This window comes from Notolepis coatsorum (genome assembly GCF_963971535.1).
Source record: "Notolepis coatsorum genome assembly, chromosome: 5".
In the NCBI taxonomy this organism is placed as follows: domain Eukaryota; kingdom Metazoa; phylum Chordata; class Actinopteri; order Aulopiformes; family Paralepididae; genus Notolepis; species Notolepis coatsorum.
This window is the reverse complement of record NC_140169.1, coordinates 80,374,217-80,391,087: the sequence shown is the minus strand read 5'-3', so window position 1 is coordinate 80,391,087 and position 16,871 is coordinate 80,374,217. Positions and strand designations below refer to the sequence as shown.

Sequence of the window (16,871 nt, the reverse complement as noted above, 5' to 3'; positions counted from 1 at the left end):
ATTTAAGAAGGCTAGTATGGTCAGGAATGCTATCGGTCACCAAAAGCAATGCTGATTTATCTTGCACATAATCTCACACACATCCCCAAACAGTTTTGCACACATTTATTTAGTTAGACATTTATTGAGAGTAAATTAGTTGGAATGAGGCCACCAGTGATGCCATCGGGGACACTGAATCCTCAATTGCAGTACCATGAACAGATGTACAGTATGAATGGAAGAGGATACATACCATTAGCCTACTGTAGCTCAAAACCCTGGGAGAGTTGTTTTTGGCCAACGGCTAGGCTGGCTGCTCCATTCACTTCCATTCATTTGTTTAGATAAGATAAGATCAAATCAAATCAAATCAAATTCATTTGTAAGGCCCGACAACGCACGTTAATGTCCCCATGGGCCGGACACGTCTTCTTTAAACAAGTCAAGAAGAAACATCACTAAGTCAAGAACAAAACAAGAACACCATAAGGTCAATTTTTTTTTTAAATAAATGCAACACTCCCAGACATACCCCACGCGAAGGTAAGGAAAAACTCACTAAAACCTAGCAATAGGAAAAAATGCACCACAGGCAATGTGGAGGAGAGAAACCTTAGAAGGGGGGATCTCCCTTCTTAGATGTTGGTGATAGTAGTGTTGCAATAAAACAGGCGAACAGTTGGTAAGCATGCACTCATGTGTGTAGTGAAACACAGATAAGTGCATGCGCTAGCAACTGAACATTTTGAAAGATTAAAGATAGAGCTGATAGCGGATATATTTGAGGCAAAGGGGCGGCGCAAAGAGGGTTGCATCCTCCCGGTCTTCATTACGGGATGTCCAACACTCCGGTCATCACTCCGAGACAGCCGGAGACAGCGAGACAGGAAATATGGAGGAGTATAAGGCAACAGTCTATACTCTGCGCAAGACTGTTAAACTTGCTAAGAGGACGTATGCTGACAAGATGGAGGCACAAATGGCACAGAATGACACAAGAGGCTTATGGCGGGGACTGCGGATGATAACTGACTACAAAGTCAGCGCCCCCTCAATGGGGAGCGACGACGCCTCTCTCGCGGATCAACTCAACTCCTTCTACGCACGGTTTGGTGCAGACAGTGGCTCACCGGCTAACGACGTCACTGACGCGCCGGCTGTCGTGGAGGGGGGGGCATCCGCGGGGGGGCGGGGACGCTCTCTCATTGACGGAACACAGTGTGAGAAGAGTACACTGTAAATAATGTGACTAGTGATTACTTAAAAAAATTAAGGCAACAAAGGGACACGTCATATAATTGAATAGATTTTAATCACATAAGTTTGATTAAAATTGATTGAATAAGTGAACTAAATTTAAACCAAAAACTTAAGTGCATGTTATTAATAATAACAGTTAAAATGTGTTGGATTTAGTAATAACATGCCAAATCATGAGTTAATATAGCCCAACATTTTAAGTAAATTTAAATCAATTTCCCTTGTGAAATTGAGTTGTACTTGCAAATTTTTTTTGGCTATATTAACTCATAATTTGGCATGTTATTACTAAATCCAACACATTTTAACTGTTATTATTAATAACATGCACTTACGTTTTTGGTTTAAATTTAGTTCACTTATTCAATCAATTTTAATCAAACTTAGGTGATTAAAATCTATTCAATTATATGACGTGTCCCTTTGTTGCCTTAATTTTTTTAAGAAAATCTATTAAATTATATGAAGTTTCCCTTAGTTAACTAAATTTTTTTTAAGTAAACACATTATTTACAACACATGGCAATTCTTATTTACCTATATCTAAATGAATAATGAAAATGTGTTTTAATTGGCATTATAGGACTTTACATCTATTCAATAACACTGAATGTCACTGTTCTCATAATTTCTTCATTTCTATACCCAATATCATGTATTCTTGCGGTGCTTGGTAAGAATACCAGGTAAACATGTATTTATGCAAAATTAAAACATGTTTTTATTGCAAGTTTATTGCAAGTTTAAAGGAAAACTCCAACATTTTTGGAAATTAGCTTATTTAACATCTTCCCTGGAGTTAGACAAGAAGATACATACCTTTTTTGTCTCTGTGCGTGCATTTAGCTTAGGGAACAGTCGCTCCGTTAGCATAGCTTAGCTTCATCACTGGAAGTGAGGCAGATCCGGAGCCTTACAGTGTATAGTTTGATTGATTGATTGAAAAGTGTATTAACAGATTGCAGAATACACTCCAAATACAACTCCAAAACGTTCATGTAAACATGTTGTGACCTGTGTATTCACCACGTGGAGAAATAAAAAATAATATAAACAAAAAGAAAACCTCTAGGCCAGACCCCCCCCTCCCCTCCCCCAGACTAGGACCTCAACAAATTCATTTTATTTAAATTTTTTTACACAATTTGAGAATTTAGTAAACCCAATTACACCCGTCTGAACAGGTGCCCATACTTCTATACCACACAAATAAATATCTAACGTTACAACTTTTCTCTTCAAAGAGCAGCTAATAACATTTACAGTATCATTCATTGCAATTCTCCACTTGCACAACCTGAAAGTAGGCACTTCCGGCTGACTTCCGGTTGCCAATGGTACTTCCTGTCCCATCCAAATACATTGGTTTTAGCTACTTTTCTCCCCTTATTTAAACAACTTTGTCGTCACAGAGAGGCAATGAAACGTTTGTATTATTATAGTATAGAATGTATTTAATAAGCAAACGTTTGTCAGCAGGGTTTTTGGGCTGTATTTCATGTAAAAACGTTTACTGTTAGTTTCCTTGCTCAGCCAGCATTAGCCTTCATTAGCTAACAGAAGCTAGTGGTTAAACAGGCCGGATTAGCTTTGAGCTAACTAAGGGCTATCTGACAGCAAGGTAAATAGGTGAAAATATTTGAACTATAGCATAGTTATACTGTATGGCAAAAGTTGGGATGTGTCAAATGCATAAGAAAGGTTTCCTGATGAGAAAATGTAATTTCTCTTACATGTGGGAACAATTCATATGCTGAGTGAATTACAAAAGTGTAGGTCAGAATAAGAACCATGAACATTTGCTAAACAACATGGGCAGTGGTTTAGGGCTTATAGTCCTAGAAAATGAGTTACAGTATGTGAAAACAGAAAGATAAATGAGTAGGAACATACAGATTTCAAAAGCCATAAGTGCCCACCTTACTGCTGCTGTCTATCAAGATAATTAATACCACAAATAAGGCTTTCTATTTCTGTTGTTTTTAGGGTGTGGATATTCCTCAGATTGAGTGGGAGAACAGTGGATTTGCTCCTGATGGCCACTCTAGTGTCATTGTCCCAAACACAGAGAGCCCACTGACTGATGGACTAATGGCTGCTTTAAGAGAAGCTGTTGACCTACGAGCTGCATCCCAGTCTGTGAGATCTACATTGCTGCTGTTCAATGTTGTGAGCATGTTCTATCTGATGACTGAGAAAGAGAGGTTAGGTCTTTTTCTGTAACCAAATTCTTTCATTTCAACCTTTATTTAAAATCGTAAGCCTCTGAGGTTTCCCTCATTTACAGAAACGACGATTGTACAAAATGTAAACAGTACATAATACAAACTATATTCACAGAAATTTAAACACCAGAGTAAACATAAAACACGTTTAAAATAAATGTGGCACAATTCACCTTTGTTCCCTTGTTATTTTACAGATGTATTATGTTTTTATGGCAGACAAGTGCTCTGATTGGTTGTTGTCCTTTAGATCTGTAGACCCTCAGTTGTGTATAAACTACAGGTTATGAAGTTATCAGTATTCGCCATGAGCAGCAGGTAGTGATCCGTTATCGGCTGAAAAAACGTCCATACTGTGCATCCCTAATACATATACTGGGCTGTTCAATATACAACAGGCTGGCTGATTCTGAACGGAAGAAAGGAATAACTTTATTATGTATTTTCACAGCAGAAAAACACTCAACACTGGAGTCAATGAACACCTCTGCTGGAACGCACCCTTGGAACGCCCCCGAGTCACGTCTTGAAATCAACTTTAGTAATAGCTGGGAGTTACCATGGATAGGAGTCTGAGGCAGGGTGTTGAAAGACGACGATAAACATTTATTAAACATCAACAGTAACAAACAATTTATTAAACAGTAACAAACAATATGGTTGAAAGACAACGATAAACATCAAGGTCAACACTCTTTCCATGTTCCACTCAGGGGATGTTGGGGTGAAGTCATGCCTGCAAAAAGAAAATAAATTGTAAACTGTGATATGAAGAAACAAACAAATAGATTTCTGTCTACTACAAGGTCATTGGATCAAAGAGATGTCTAACTTCTAGAAAAACTTCTATGAAGCACAATCTCAGGAGGCTCATACAGAACCAAGTGTTTCACTGTAATGTACATGTACCTTATGTGACAAATAAAACAAAACCTTAATTCATTATATTGTTTAAAATATATAAATCAGTACTACTGAGTAATAATGCTAATCAGATCATATGTATGTACAGAGTTGTAGTATTATTATGTACATTGATAAAGCAGGTATAAAGACACTATGGTAGTCATACTGGCCAGCAGCGTAACTAGTAAGAGTAGGTAAGGGATATGTACAGATATAGATATAGTAGTATCTACAGATATGTAAAAGGTTTATATGCAGTTATATGTACAAACACATGTGGATATTTGTATTTGTATTTATTGGTTTAAAATACAGAGACAGTGCATATTAAGGAACATTTGACTGTAAATATGCCAGTTTAGCCAAGTTGGCTAATTTTCAACTGTAGTCTCTGGGGCAGGTGACATGAGCACAACAATAATTAAAACATAGTACAATAATTAAAACACAGTAGGAATCAATATAGGTTACAATACACTAAAATACATACAAATAAATACATTAAAATACAACCCCTCAGTTAAAAAACATAGTACAATAATTAAAACACAGTAGGAATCAGTATAGGTTACAATACACTAAAATACATACATTAAAATACAACCCCTCAGTTAAAATGGTCGCACACTTGACCATCTCTCAACCATGATTTTAAGTTAGTTTTAAATGAGATGTAACTTTGATACTCCCTGTTCCAGGTGTGGGCTGCTCTCACGGAAAAGGCTGTCTGACTAAAAGCAGACCTCATGTTTGGGACTACACAGTCCCCTCTGACTACAGACCTGGTATATCTATCAGCAGATGCTTTCTGTTTTATGAAAGTACAGAGGGGGGGAGGAGCCAAGCCATGTAGGATTTTATAGGTAAGGCAGGCATCTTTGAATTTGACAAGATTGTCCCAGCTCAGTAGGTTCTGGTTTGCTATGCTATAACAATGGTGGTGGCTGTTTGTTTTCCTGTCCAGAACTTTCACAGCCTGATGGTAAACTACCTGTACAGATTGTAATGTTGTACAGGAGGCTTGTGTCCAGCTAGTCAGACAGTATGTTAAGTGTGACATAATAATGGCATTAAAATACAGTGCTGCTGCTTTTGTTGACAGAGAGTTTCTGATGTGACGGAAGTTTGATAAGTGAAACTTTGCATTGTTTACTACCGATATATATACAGTACATTAAGAATAAATATAATTAGGGTATACACAGCATTATTGTACATGCATGCCATCATACACTTGCCATCCTTCTTATTACTGTGTTGTGTCATCCAAAAATACTTTAATTTAGAGGTAATTCACACCACGACCATGTTACTATCACAAGATAGCGACTTAAAGGGGAACTATCTTATAAATGGCCTTTTTGAGTGTTTAGCATTGTTTCCTAGCTATGTGAACTTATATTAATATGATCTATGTCTCAAAATTCTCATATTGGCGCATTCTTCCAATTCTCCTCTCACAATATTCACCCTCACTGAACTGAGTCATTTGAAAATGTGCCTATGTGATGTCATATAGTCACCGCTGCATGTTAATGTTCAGGCGAAGACGACGCTCCGCAGTGGTTTAGGAGCCGCCCTGCAGCCCAGGCTCAAAACAGCTCGAAATCTTGAGGTAGAAAAATGCTGTTTTTGAGGACTTGATTAGAAATACAAAACAATGAATAAAAAAAATATATATATTACAGAGGTGTTCCATAGACTCACAGGAATTGTGTAAAAGTGCCCAAATAGTGAAAGAAATAGTAAAATAGTTCCCCTTTAACAATAACAACAGGCGGGGAGCTCCAGTAGCTCACCACGTACCGCGAGTGTTATTTCAGCGCCGTGGACAACCGCGCTCGCGCGGATCTGGGGCTGAGCGCGTTCGAATCCCGGACGGCAGCCGTGCCTTTCCCAGAGTGTCTACCCCCCCATCTGAACCCTTTCAGCCTGCTTCTGTCGGTCGAACTTGACCAAGTATGAATGCCCCCCCTCAGGCCCTGCCCTGGTTATATGAGAACAAGAACAATAATTTTTTAGTTTTTTGTTTTATAGCCCTATAAATAATATAAACATGTTTAAAATGAATAATATTTACTCATTTTAAGTATGTTTGTGTTTCCAATGCACAATATAACGTTACTATATAAAATAAAAAATACTCGTTTTCAGGAACAGGAAGTGACTCACTTTTTTTTTATTTTTATTTTTTTTTGTATTTCTCGGCCCGGGCTAGACGCGATAGCGCTCTGAGTGCGCGTCACTGTTCGATCGCTGTATCCGTCACAGCCAATCAGTGCGTAACGCGTTGAAATATGACTATTATGTTGGAATCCGGGCGCGATTTGAAGCGGTCTAGTCAAGCGTTTAGAATTTCCGTCTAGAATTTCCATAGCCGCATTTCGCGGAGACGCTCTCTGATTGGCGGACGCGGCGATGCCAGTTTTTTCCTTAGCCACAGTTTGCAACATGTTCGAAGCTGTGTGTTGTGAACTTGTGATTCAGTCTGGAGTCTGGACAGTGGGCAGTGAGTGGAATGGATATACATCGACAACAGTCTGGGGGACAGTCAGTGGACATACACTTTATTAAGCCCTCCGGCTGGACCACGTTTCAATTAAACAAAGTGAGTTAATTCTCTCTCTCTCTCTCTCTTAGCCAACTCAGCTAACTTTAGCTGCTGTTAGCCACTCAGCTAATGCTTAACTAACGCTCTCTCTCTCTCTCTCTCTCTCTCTCTCTCTCTCTCTCTCTCTCTCTCTCTCTCTCTCTCTCTCTCTCTCTCTCTCTCTTCTGTTATGCTGCACCCGCCGTGGTCTCTCTCTCTCTCTCTCTCTCTCTCTCTCTCTCTCGCTCTCGCTCTCTCGCTCTCTCTCTCGCTCTCTCTCTCTCTCTCTCTCTCTCTCTCTCTCTCTCTAATTTCGTCGCGTGTGGGGCATAACCACTCAGACAATGAATGGTAACTTGTTTAAAATGACGAGATATACAAATGTGTTTATTATTGAATGGATCTGACATCATCTGAGAGAGAGAGAGAGAGAGAGAGAGAGAGAGAGAGAGAGAGAGCTGTGCGTGTTTGTGTTGGGCTATTGGAAACGTGGTTGCATTTGACTGACTGTGATCATATATTGATCGATGGCAATGATGATAATATTCGCCAATGCGTGCCTTGTACATGTTTGCAAAATGTTTGGTATAGCGCCCCTAGTGGAGAAGAATTCACGAGCCGCTACTGACACACACGCACACACACACACACACACAGACACACACACGCACGCACACGCACACACACACACACACACACACACACACACACACACACACACCCTGCACCGCGATTTGTGCCACATGTCTCCATTTTAATTTTCCAGATTGTGAAAGTACAGCATAGCTTTCAAATGTCAATTTAAGATTTTTACCTGTTGGCAGTCTCGCCCCAAATTTCACTGTGTTTGTGTGCATGTGTGTTTTTTTGTGTGTGTGCGCACGTGCATATGTGTGTGTGTGTGTGCAGGCCAGAGCCAGTGCCAAGAAGTTCCGTAAGGTGACCCTGAACGTCTCCCCTAAAGGCATCATCCTATCAGACACAGAGACCACTGACCTCATAGAGAACGTCTCCATATACAGGTAAGAGATTCATATTATACCATGTAGCTTTCTTCAGGCTATTATCTTTCAAATATATATTTATATGTTAGGGCAATCATCATCGATGTCAATTGATTTTATCGTATGATTGTCCATAGTTAACTGTGCATAATAATCACATATATTTTGTATCTGTTCAAAAATGTACCTTAAAAAGATATTTTTCAAATGTTTAATATTCTTATCAACATGGGAGTGGACAGATATGGTTGCTTAATGCAAATATACAGTACTAACTGGTATGACTGAATGTTTGTAATTTTTTTATAATAATAAAGTAAATAATATGACTTTTTTGTAATGTGCAGTATCCATCTAAAATAATTGTGGTGTTAATATGCATTTGTGTTATTGTGTTATTAATGGGCCAACTTTGACAGCCCTAATAAATATCTATATTTAAGAATCAGTGGCCCTGTCCACAGCCGTGCTCTTCATCCAGGGTTATACAACATTTCAACATCAAAGTGATCCAGCAGCACAGCAGAAGTGTTTAAATCCACTTATGGTTTAATTCATAGTCGTAAATGAAACATACAGTAAGAGCAAACAATGCAATTCATATGTATAAACCTGTTTCTTGACATTTCTTTCCATGTTCCAATGTAAAAAAAAATTAAAAATGTTTTGCCCTCCCCACCCAAGATCTCCCTAAGCACAAAATAATGATAGATTAATAATTATGTAGTATGAACAAACAAAGTATAAATAAATAAGTAAATAATGAAATAAAAAATATGTAATTTAAAAAAGGTTTGCTGTCGCTCAGGGCTCTTATAGTTAGGGTCTGTCAGGGTGATAAAGGGTTTCTCAAACTTGGCTAAAGATCCTTTCAATGAGGATCAACTTTATTTTTCCCAGTTTTAGAATATATATATATTTAATTAAAGTAGAATGCCACTCATTTTAAGAATTCACATAATGTTATTCCTGTTGTTGAATGCCGACGGGTTGTCTCTTATCTATCTCAGATCACCTACTCGAGATAGAACCCTGTGGCCGCCCGATATCCCCCAGCGAGGTGCTAAACTCGCTAAGTTCTCGGGTCAATTACTATTCCTAATCACGCTTACTTCATAGTCACTAGTTAGTTATATCCAGTTGATATGAAATATAAGCATAGAAGAGTTGTTAACCTCTTCTTTGTTTGTAATAAACCGAATGTATGTCTGGGAGAACTCTTTTGCCTATAATAATAGTAATTATATTTTCACCATCACCATCACCACCATTATCATATTTTTTTAGGAAAGGCCTGTAATGCTAATCATTTGAAAGCCTGATGATATTACTACTCTTTTTAGTAATTATATTATCACCATCACCGTCATTATCATAATTTTTTAGGAAAGGCCTGTAATGCTAATCATTTGAAAGCCCGATGATATTACTACTCTTTTTAGTAATTATATTATCACCATCACCGTCACCACCATTATCATAATTTTTTAGGAAAGGCCTGTAATGCTAATCATTTGAAAGCCTGATGATATTACTACTCTTTTTAGTAATTATATTATCACCATCACCGTCACCACCATTATCATAATTTTTTAGGAAAGGCCTGTAATGCTAATCATTTGAAAGCCTGATGATATTACTACTCTTTTTATAAGTATTACTACTGCCAATAGTGTAATATTAGCGCAATAACACTTAATAATCATTTGCAAGCCCCAGTACCTCCTATCAATTCGACAGGTCCATCAATTCCGTGGCCCGATCGTCATGCCCTGCAGTGGCTAGACTCTCAGTTTCCCACAAATCCAATGGAGCCCGTCGAACACAGAGATACCGGCGCCCGCAAACAACAAACAGTGCCATATATACATATATATATTATATCCTTTATATAACTTTAGCTAAAAAGCAGTAACCAGCAATTGATTCAATCTGCATGGCTTCCAGAATATAGCTATACCGTTTTACCTCAGATGAGAGCAGGGCAAGGCCAGCGTCGTGACACATTGCGATAGAACGGCACGAAGGAAAGCAGTCCACGAATTCAATAAGTATTTAAACAAAGTTGCTTTAATTAGAAAAAGTAAGTTACAAAGAGACTGCATTGGAAATGTCCAATTCAGTAAAAATAAGTATAAAACAAAACATCTCTCTGTCGCTATCATTTAAAAGATTTAGAGCATCTAAAAAAACAGCTTTGTCATAGGGACTCCACTCTAAAAAATAGACAGATTCTGTTCCATACATCGCTCAACAGTATCTGACGCTATAAGAATGGTGTCTGAAGTCTAAAAAATCAAAATCTGACTGGGATCAAGCGAGCTGGCCTTTATATACAGGTTCTGCATCATATCAAAACCTCTTTACTATTGGTCTAAATACAGTGATGTCATAGTGATGTCATTCTACCAGCCAATCAACACATAACACATACAAATGACCACTCCTCCCTTTTCCAGCCGTTACTGTAACTTGAGAAAGTAATAGTTTTTTTTGTGTTGGGAAAAACCCTATGTCTTCATCTGTATCTAGCAGGGGCCCACAAGGTCATAGACACATTCCTAAAGGCGTCCAGCATTATTGAATGAAACAATTGCCCTGCTGTAATATACAGTACATAGTCCTTCTAGCATGAATAGCCTAATACGCTTATATATATATATACAGATATATATATATATATATATATACATGTACAATACAGTACTCATATACTTAACATTGGTGGATATGTTTTTACACATCATACATGTGTTAAAACATCCTACAGAGGTTCTCCCTCTGTTTCTCCCTCTGCTTCTGTCAAGGTCAGCGCTCTGTGACCACATTCCTGGCATCACTAACAGTAAGAGAAGAGGCCTCTTCTCTTTACATTCTCTCAGGACTACACAATATATTGTAGTCTTACACAAGTTACTGTTTTTAGAGTCTATAGTTATAGTTCTTACAGTTTTACACAAGTAGGAGGAAGAATACAAAGACATTCTTCATAATTACTGACGCTTAAGTCATCTCTTAACATATGCTTAGATTTAAAACAGATATATATAATAAACATATGCTTAATCCTTTATATCTTACAAGTGACAGGGAGAACATGATGTCATAATAAAAAGTGTCACTAGTTGTTTGTGGCACTTCAACACCTGTTATTCCACATGTTTTTTTATTCTGCGTTCGGCCTTCTGGAATACAAACCTCATTTGCAGCCCCAGATCTTTCATCCCGGTGACATCGCCGATTTGCAGGGTTCTTGCTTGAGGAGAGAGTCTTAATTAGCCCTAAACGATAAGCTCATTATGAATGATTATGGTATGTGAGTGAGAATCCTTATGCATGGAGCAGCCATTTGTGACCTCATCAGGATTTCATATCATATAACCTTCAACTGAGTGACCTCACAGAGATGATCATATCGCTGGTTACCACACAGACCAAATATGTGACTTAATGATCTTATTAAAAGAGCACTAATGCATACTGATGACCTCATAGATAGTCAGCTAATTATGGACACAGGAAATGACCGCATGATAAATGGTAAATGGACTGCGTTTATATAACCGCTTTACAACGTGTGCCTCACATTCACCCATTCACTCACATTCACCCGTTCACTCACATTCACCTGTTCACTCACATTCACCCATTCACTCACACCCCGACAGCAGAGAGCAGCCATGCAAGGTGACCAACCTGCTCATTGGGAGCAGCTAGGTGTTAAGTGTCTTGCACAAGGACACTTTTACACGCTATGCTGGGAGGAGCTGGAATCGAACCTTCAGATTACCAGACGACCTGCTCTACCTCCTGAGCCACCGTCGCCACCAAATCATATCTATCCAAATGGGTAGAAATTGAGATAAACCTTTGAGATGAACAGGTGTAACGGGTCTTCTCATTCTGTAGATCCCTGCGGTGTTCTGCTATTATACTAGGGCAGGGGATCGGCACTGATTACCGATTCGATTTCGTTCATAGAATAGAATAGATACAATATAAATACTTTATTCATCCCGAGGGAAATTTGGCACTACAGTAAACGGTAAACATTTAGGTAGACAAAACAAGTCGGTCCGGGATATACATTTCCTATGTTATGTATATACATTCTAATATAAAATATACAGAAATCTACAGTAAGTGTAACATTGAACAATGTTGTTTTAAAAGTAAAAGTCCAGGAAGATGGTACTGTCACTCTGTGCTCAGTGATGCAGTGAGGCACAGTGATGCGTTATAAAGTCTGATGGCTGTCGGAATGAAGGACTTCCTGTGCCGTTCAGTGCTACATCTTGGGAGTGTTAGTCTAGCACCGAACGTGCTCCTTCTGTCAGCCAAGTCTGTGTATAGTGGGTGGGAGGGGTTGTCCCTGATGGCCTGGAGCTTAGCAAGGCTCCTCCTCTTCTCTCGTATATAGATTCACAGTGTCCTGATTCTATTTGATTTGATTCAATATTGATGGCAATATTGATATTATTTGGCCAACTGTGTTTCTGGTGTGGTTCAGTGAGAGATCCGGTGTGATCATTAGACCAAGCCACTTCTCTTAGCCGCTCTCACATTACATCGGCTCACTCAGTTCGTCCATGATTTTTCCATCTCTATTTTTATACATCAAGAGGGATGCACCCCACCCCTAAAATATGCAGTCTAAGCGACTTTCCTCACACAGAACAGACAATGAGGAAGGGAAAGAGAGGGGATTTTAACCCTTAACCGCCTGTAGTGTGCTAGTGAAAGGGTTAATCTCCTGTAGTGTGGTAGTGAAAGGGTTCATGGGAATACAGCGGGAAATTGGGCGAATGGCGGGCCCGCTCCAGAACCGCGTTGGTGGAGCCGAATCGTGTATTGAATGGATTGGTTGGGTTGGGTTGGACTGGGTAGGCGGAGCCGTGGGAATAGGGGGCACGCCTGGGTGTGAGGAGACGATGGGGCGTCCGTCAGAGTGCGGTCTTCCTCCCAAAGTTTGTGTGTATAATACTTCAACTGTTTGTTGGGCTCCATCTCTCTCTGAGCTAGGATCCTGCTGTTATATAGACTGGGTCTGGTGTCATTGAGGATTACACTCTAAATAGAGAGAGAGAGAGAGAGAGAGAGAGAGAGAGAGAGAGAGAGAGAGAGAGAGAGAGAGAGAGAGAGAGAGAGAGAGAGAGAGAGAGAGAGAGAGAGAGAGAGAGAGAGAGAGAGAGAGAGAGAGAGAGAGAGAGAGAGGTAGGGCTAAGGAGGCATAGTGTGTGTGTGTGTGTGTGTGTGTGTGTATCTAGTGTGTGTGTGTGATCCACCTTATCAGCTGGAGCAGACCGTGGGCAGGGGAATCACACCACCCTCCCTCCTCCCCCTCCCTCCCTCCCTCCCTCCTCTCCTCTCCTCCTCTCCTGTCTAGGGAGACATCTCTTCTCTTTTCTTCTATTCTTCGGTTCATATCACCACGAGCAGACCTCCGATCACATGACTGCCAGGCAGCTAATGAGCTGCTCTCTCTCTCTCTCTCCGGTGGCTCCAGAAGTCATGTGTGAGGCTGTGTGCCACCGTGTGAGAGAGCCTGGGTCGATGTAACCTCCTTATCACCCCTCCCCCTCCCCTCTGTTGTTGTTGTTGAAGGGCTTGATCTATTTATTGGCCAGGAACGGATGGAGGGGAGGGTGAGAAAGAAAATAAAAGGGGGCAGAGGCAAGGGCACAGATTGGAGGCAAATCGATGAAATCAGATGTAGTGTGTGTGTGTGTGTGTGTGTGTGTGTGTGCTTGTGCATGTCTGTGTGTGTGTGTCCTTGTTTTCATATTTTGTTGTTGTGGGGACATTGGCCCAGAAGGAGCTATTTTATGGTTAGGGCCCGGGGTTATGGGTAAGGTCAGGGTAAGGGGCTAGGCCGCTAGGGGATGAATGAAGTATATGGAATGTCCTCACAACACATGAAAACATGGCTGTGTGTGTGTGTGTGTGTGTGTGTGTGTGTGTGTGTGTGTGTGTGTGTGTGTGTGTGTGTGTGTGTGTGTGTGTGTGTGTGTGTGTGGTGTGTGTGTGTGTGTGTGTGTGTGTGTGATAATGGTATGCGCACACTGGGGAAATATAATGGGTACAATAAGCACAGTACTATAGAATGGTTGTGTTTGTTTAGGCCTGTGTGCAGGAATGACATACGTTAACTAAAGGATAAAGGTACATGTAGACTGAAGTATAAAGGTACATGTAGACTGAAGGCTAAAGGTACATGTAGACTGAAGTAAGGACATGTAGACTGAAGGATAAAGGTACATGTAGACTGAAGGATAAAGGTACATGTAGACTGAAGTATAAAGGTGCATGCAGGGCCGCCTGGGAGAAATGCGAGGCCCTGTGCGAGATTTAACGCGAGCCCCCCCCCCCCCCCCCCCCCCCCCCAAGGTAAAAAAAAAAAAAATTATATATATATATATATATATATATATATATTTTTTTTTTATACAGTCAACATATTCTTAAATAATAGCGCTGCCCGAGGCGGGGCATGATACAGTCAACATATAGCAAAAGAGAGAGCGAGAGAGAGCTCCCGTTCTACAGTCAATATACAGTGTACAGAGAGAGAGAGAGAGAGAGAGAGACACATTGGAAAGAAATTGAAATGCTATTTGGCCCTAAACAGATGGCCCTAAACAGAGAGTACACAGTGGCAGAATACCTGAGCACTGTGACTGAAGATCCTTGAGCACAGCCTAGCCATCGAGAAAGGCCGCCATAGGCAGACTGTGTGTGTTAGAAAGAGAGAGAGAGAGAGAGAGAGAACATGTGTGTTTGTCATGTGTGTGTGTGTGTTAGAGAGAGACTATAGCATGTATGAGAGATTCAAAAGGACAAAGATCAACACTTAAATCCAACAAGAAGAGGGTCAACAGAGAAACCAAAGCAGCAAGGAGCCAATGGCCGACATCAGCTAAATAGGCTAGCCAGGTACTGTGACACCAGGCCACGTGACACACAGCTTTGGCCAACGGCCCAACGCTACCCAAGCTACACAAACGACCATTCACACACAGCACATGTCGTATCTCCAAATGTTGTGAAGTAGCATATGTTTTGCCTGGAAAAAAACATCGTTATTAACAAAACATTCGGGAGGGGAAGGAAGGAAGAGTGGGGTAATGTCATCATGACATTTTCATTAATCCAAGTTACCTGCACGATGAACGCAGGGCGAAAGGCCGCAAGGTCTCCACGTTGACGAAAGGCCTCTCGCTGGCGGGACAAAAAGAAGCTATGGCCAGAGCCTTGTCATGGTGCAGGCCCGACTACATCTTCTGTCAAAGGGCCTGCTATTCTCAAGGCTAACTGATAGCATCAAACGAACGTTCCCAGCTGACGCTAAACAGCTAACTGGCTAACAGTTAGCTCACACAGTTAGCTACTAGTAGTATTAGCTAGTCGACCAGTTTGGCTCCACAGAGAGAAAGAGAGTTAGGGTCAGGTGACTAAGATCCACGGCGGGTATATAATCATAAGTTGACTCACCATAACGCAGTATCAACGTGGAAGGAGACTTTCTTGGCCCCACGGTGTAATTTCGGCGTATTGCTGCCTAACAGATTTATCTGCTCACAAGTTCTCTTCTCCTTCTTTTGAAAAGACATCCACTCGCCTCGCCTCGCTAGGTTAGCTAACGCTAGTTAGCATTTAGCTAAGCTAGCTACTAGCCGACATGGCTATACCATGAAAGGCTCCGGCCATTTGTCCCGCTAGCGAGAGGCCTTTCGTCAACGTTCCTTGGTTGGTGACCGACCGACTGATAATGACCGACCTCTTTCTTCGTCTTGGCTATTGGGCATAACTAAGCATAGTCAAAAGCTGCACGCGCGAAAATGTCAAACGCAGCCGACTCACGCTGCCGGCGTACTACACTGTCTACACATGATGTAAGTAAAACCACTCCCTTCGTTGAAACCAATGCTGCTGCAGAACCCCAGAGGCTGAGCTCCAATAGTGAGTATGTCTGCAGCTGCAGGACTGCAGACCCAGGAACAAGTCAGACACATTCTACAAACGTGTCTAATGTGAAATATATAAGCATATAAGCAAAACTAGATTTTAGGTCTGTGATGAAAAAGGGCCTCGCGGGAAGGGGGGCCTCGCAAAAAAAAATAAAAAAAATAAAAAATAATAATAAAAAAAATTAATATTTTTTTTTTTTTTTTTTGCGAGGCCCCCCTTCCCGCGAGGCCCTGTGCGACCGCACTGCTCGCACACCCCCTGAGGCGGCCCTTGGTGCATGTAGACTGAAGAATAAAGGTACATGTAGACTGAATTATAAAGGTACATGTAGACTGAATAATAAAGGTACATGTAGACTGAAGGATAAATGTACATGTAGATTGAATAATAAATGTACATGTAGACTGAAGGATAAAGGTACATGTAGACTGAAGGATAAAGGTGCATGTAGACTGAAGTATAAAGGTACATGTAGACTGAAGAATAAAGGTACATGTAGACTGAAGAATAAAGGTACATGTAGACTGAATTATAAAGGTACATGTAGACTGAATAATAAAGGTACATGTAGACTGAAGGATAAATGTACATGTAGATTGAATAATAAATGTACATGTAGACTGAAGGATAAAGGTACATGTAGACTGAAGGATAAAGGTGCATGTAGACTGAAGTATAAAGGTGCATGTAGACTGAAGTATAAAGGTACATGTAGACTGAAGAATAAAGGTACATGTAGACTGAAGTATAAAGGTACATGTAGACTGAAGAATAAAGGTACATGTAGACTGAAGAATAAAGGTACATGTAGACTGAATTATAAAGGTACATGTAGACTGAATAATAAAGGTACATGTAGACTGAAGGATAAATGTACATGTAGATTGAATAATAAAGGTACATGTAGACTGAAGGATAAATGTACATGTAGATTGA

The 16,871-nt window shown here is 40.4% G+C and overlaps 1 protein-coding gene across 1 annotated transcript in view; it reads left to right on the top strand.

The window, feature by feature from the left end:
- LOC311229059 (low density lipoprotein receptor adapter protein 1) overlaps positions 1 to 16,871 on the top strand; it is a 262,157-nt gene that overhangs the window by 160,981 nt on the left and 84,305 nt on the right. Inside the window, exon 3 of the mRNA XM_084315069.1 lies at positions 7,873 to 7,985. Within this exon, the coding sequence (XP_084171195.1) occupies positions 7,873 to 7,985 (113 nt within the window). The remainder of the gene's footprint in view (positions 1 to 7,872; positions 7,986 to 16,871) is intronic.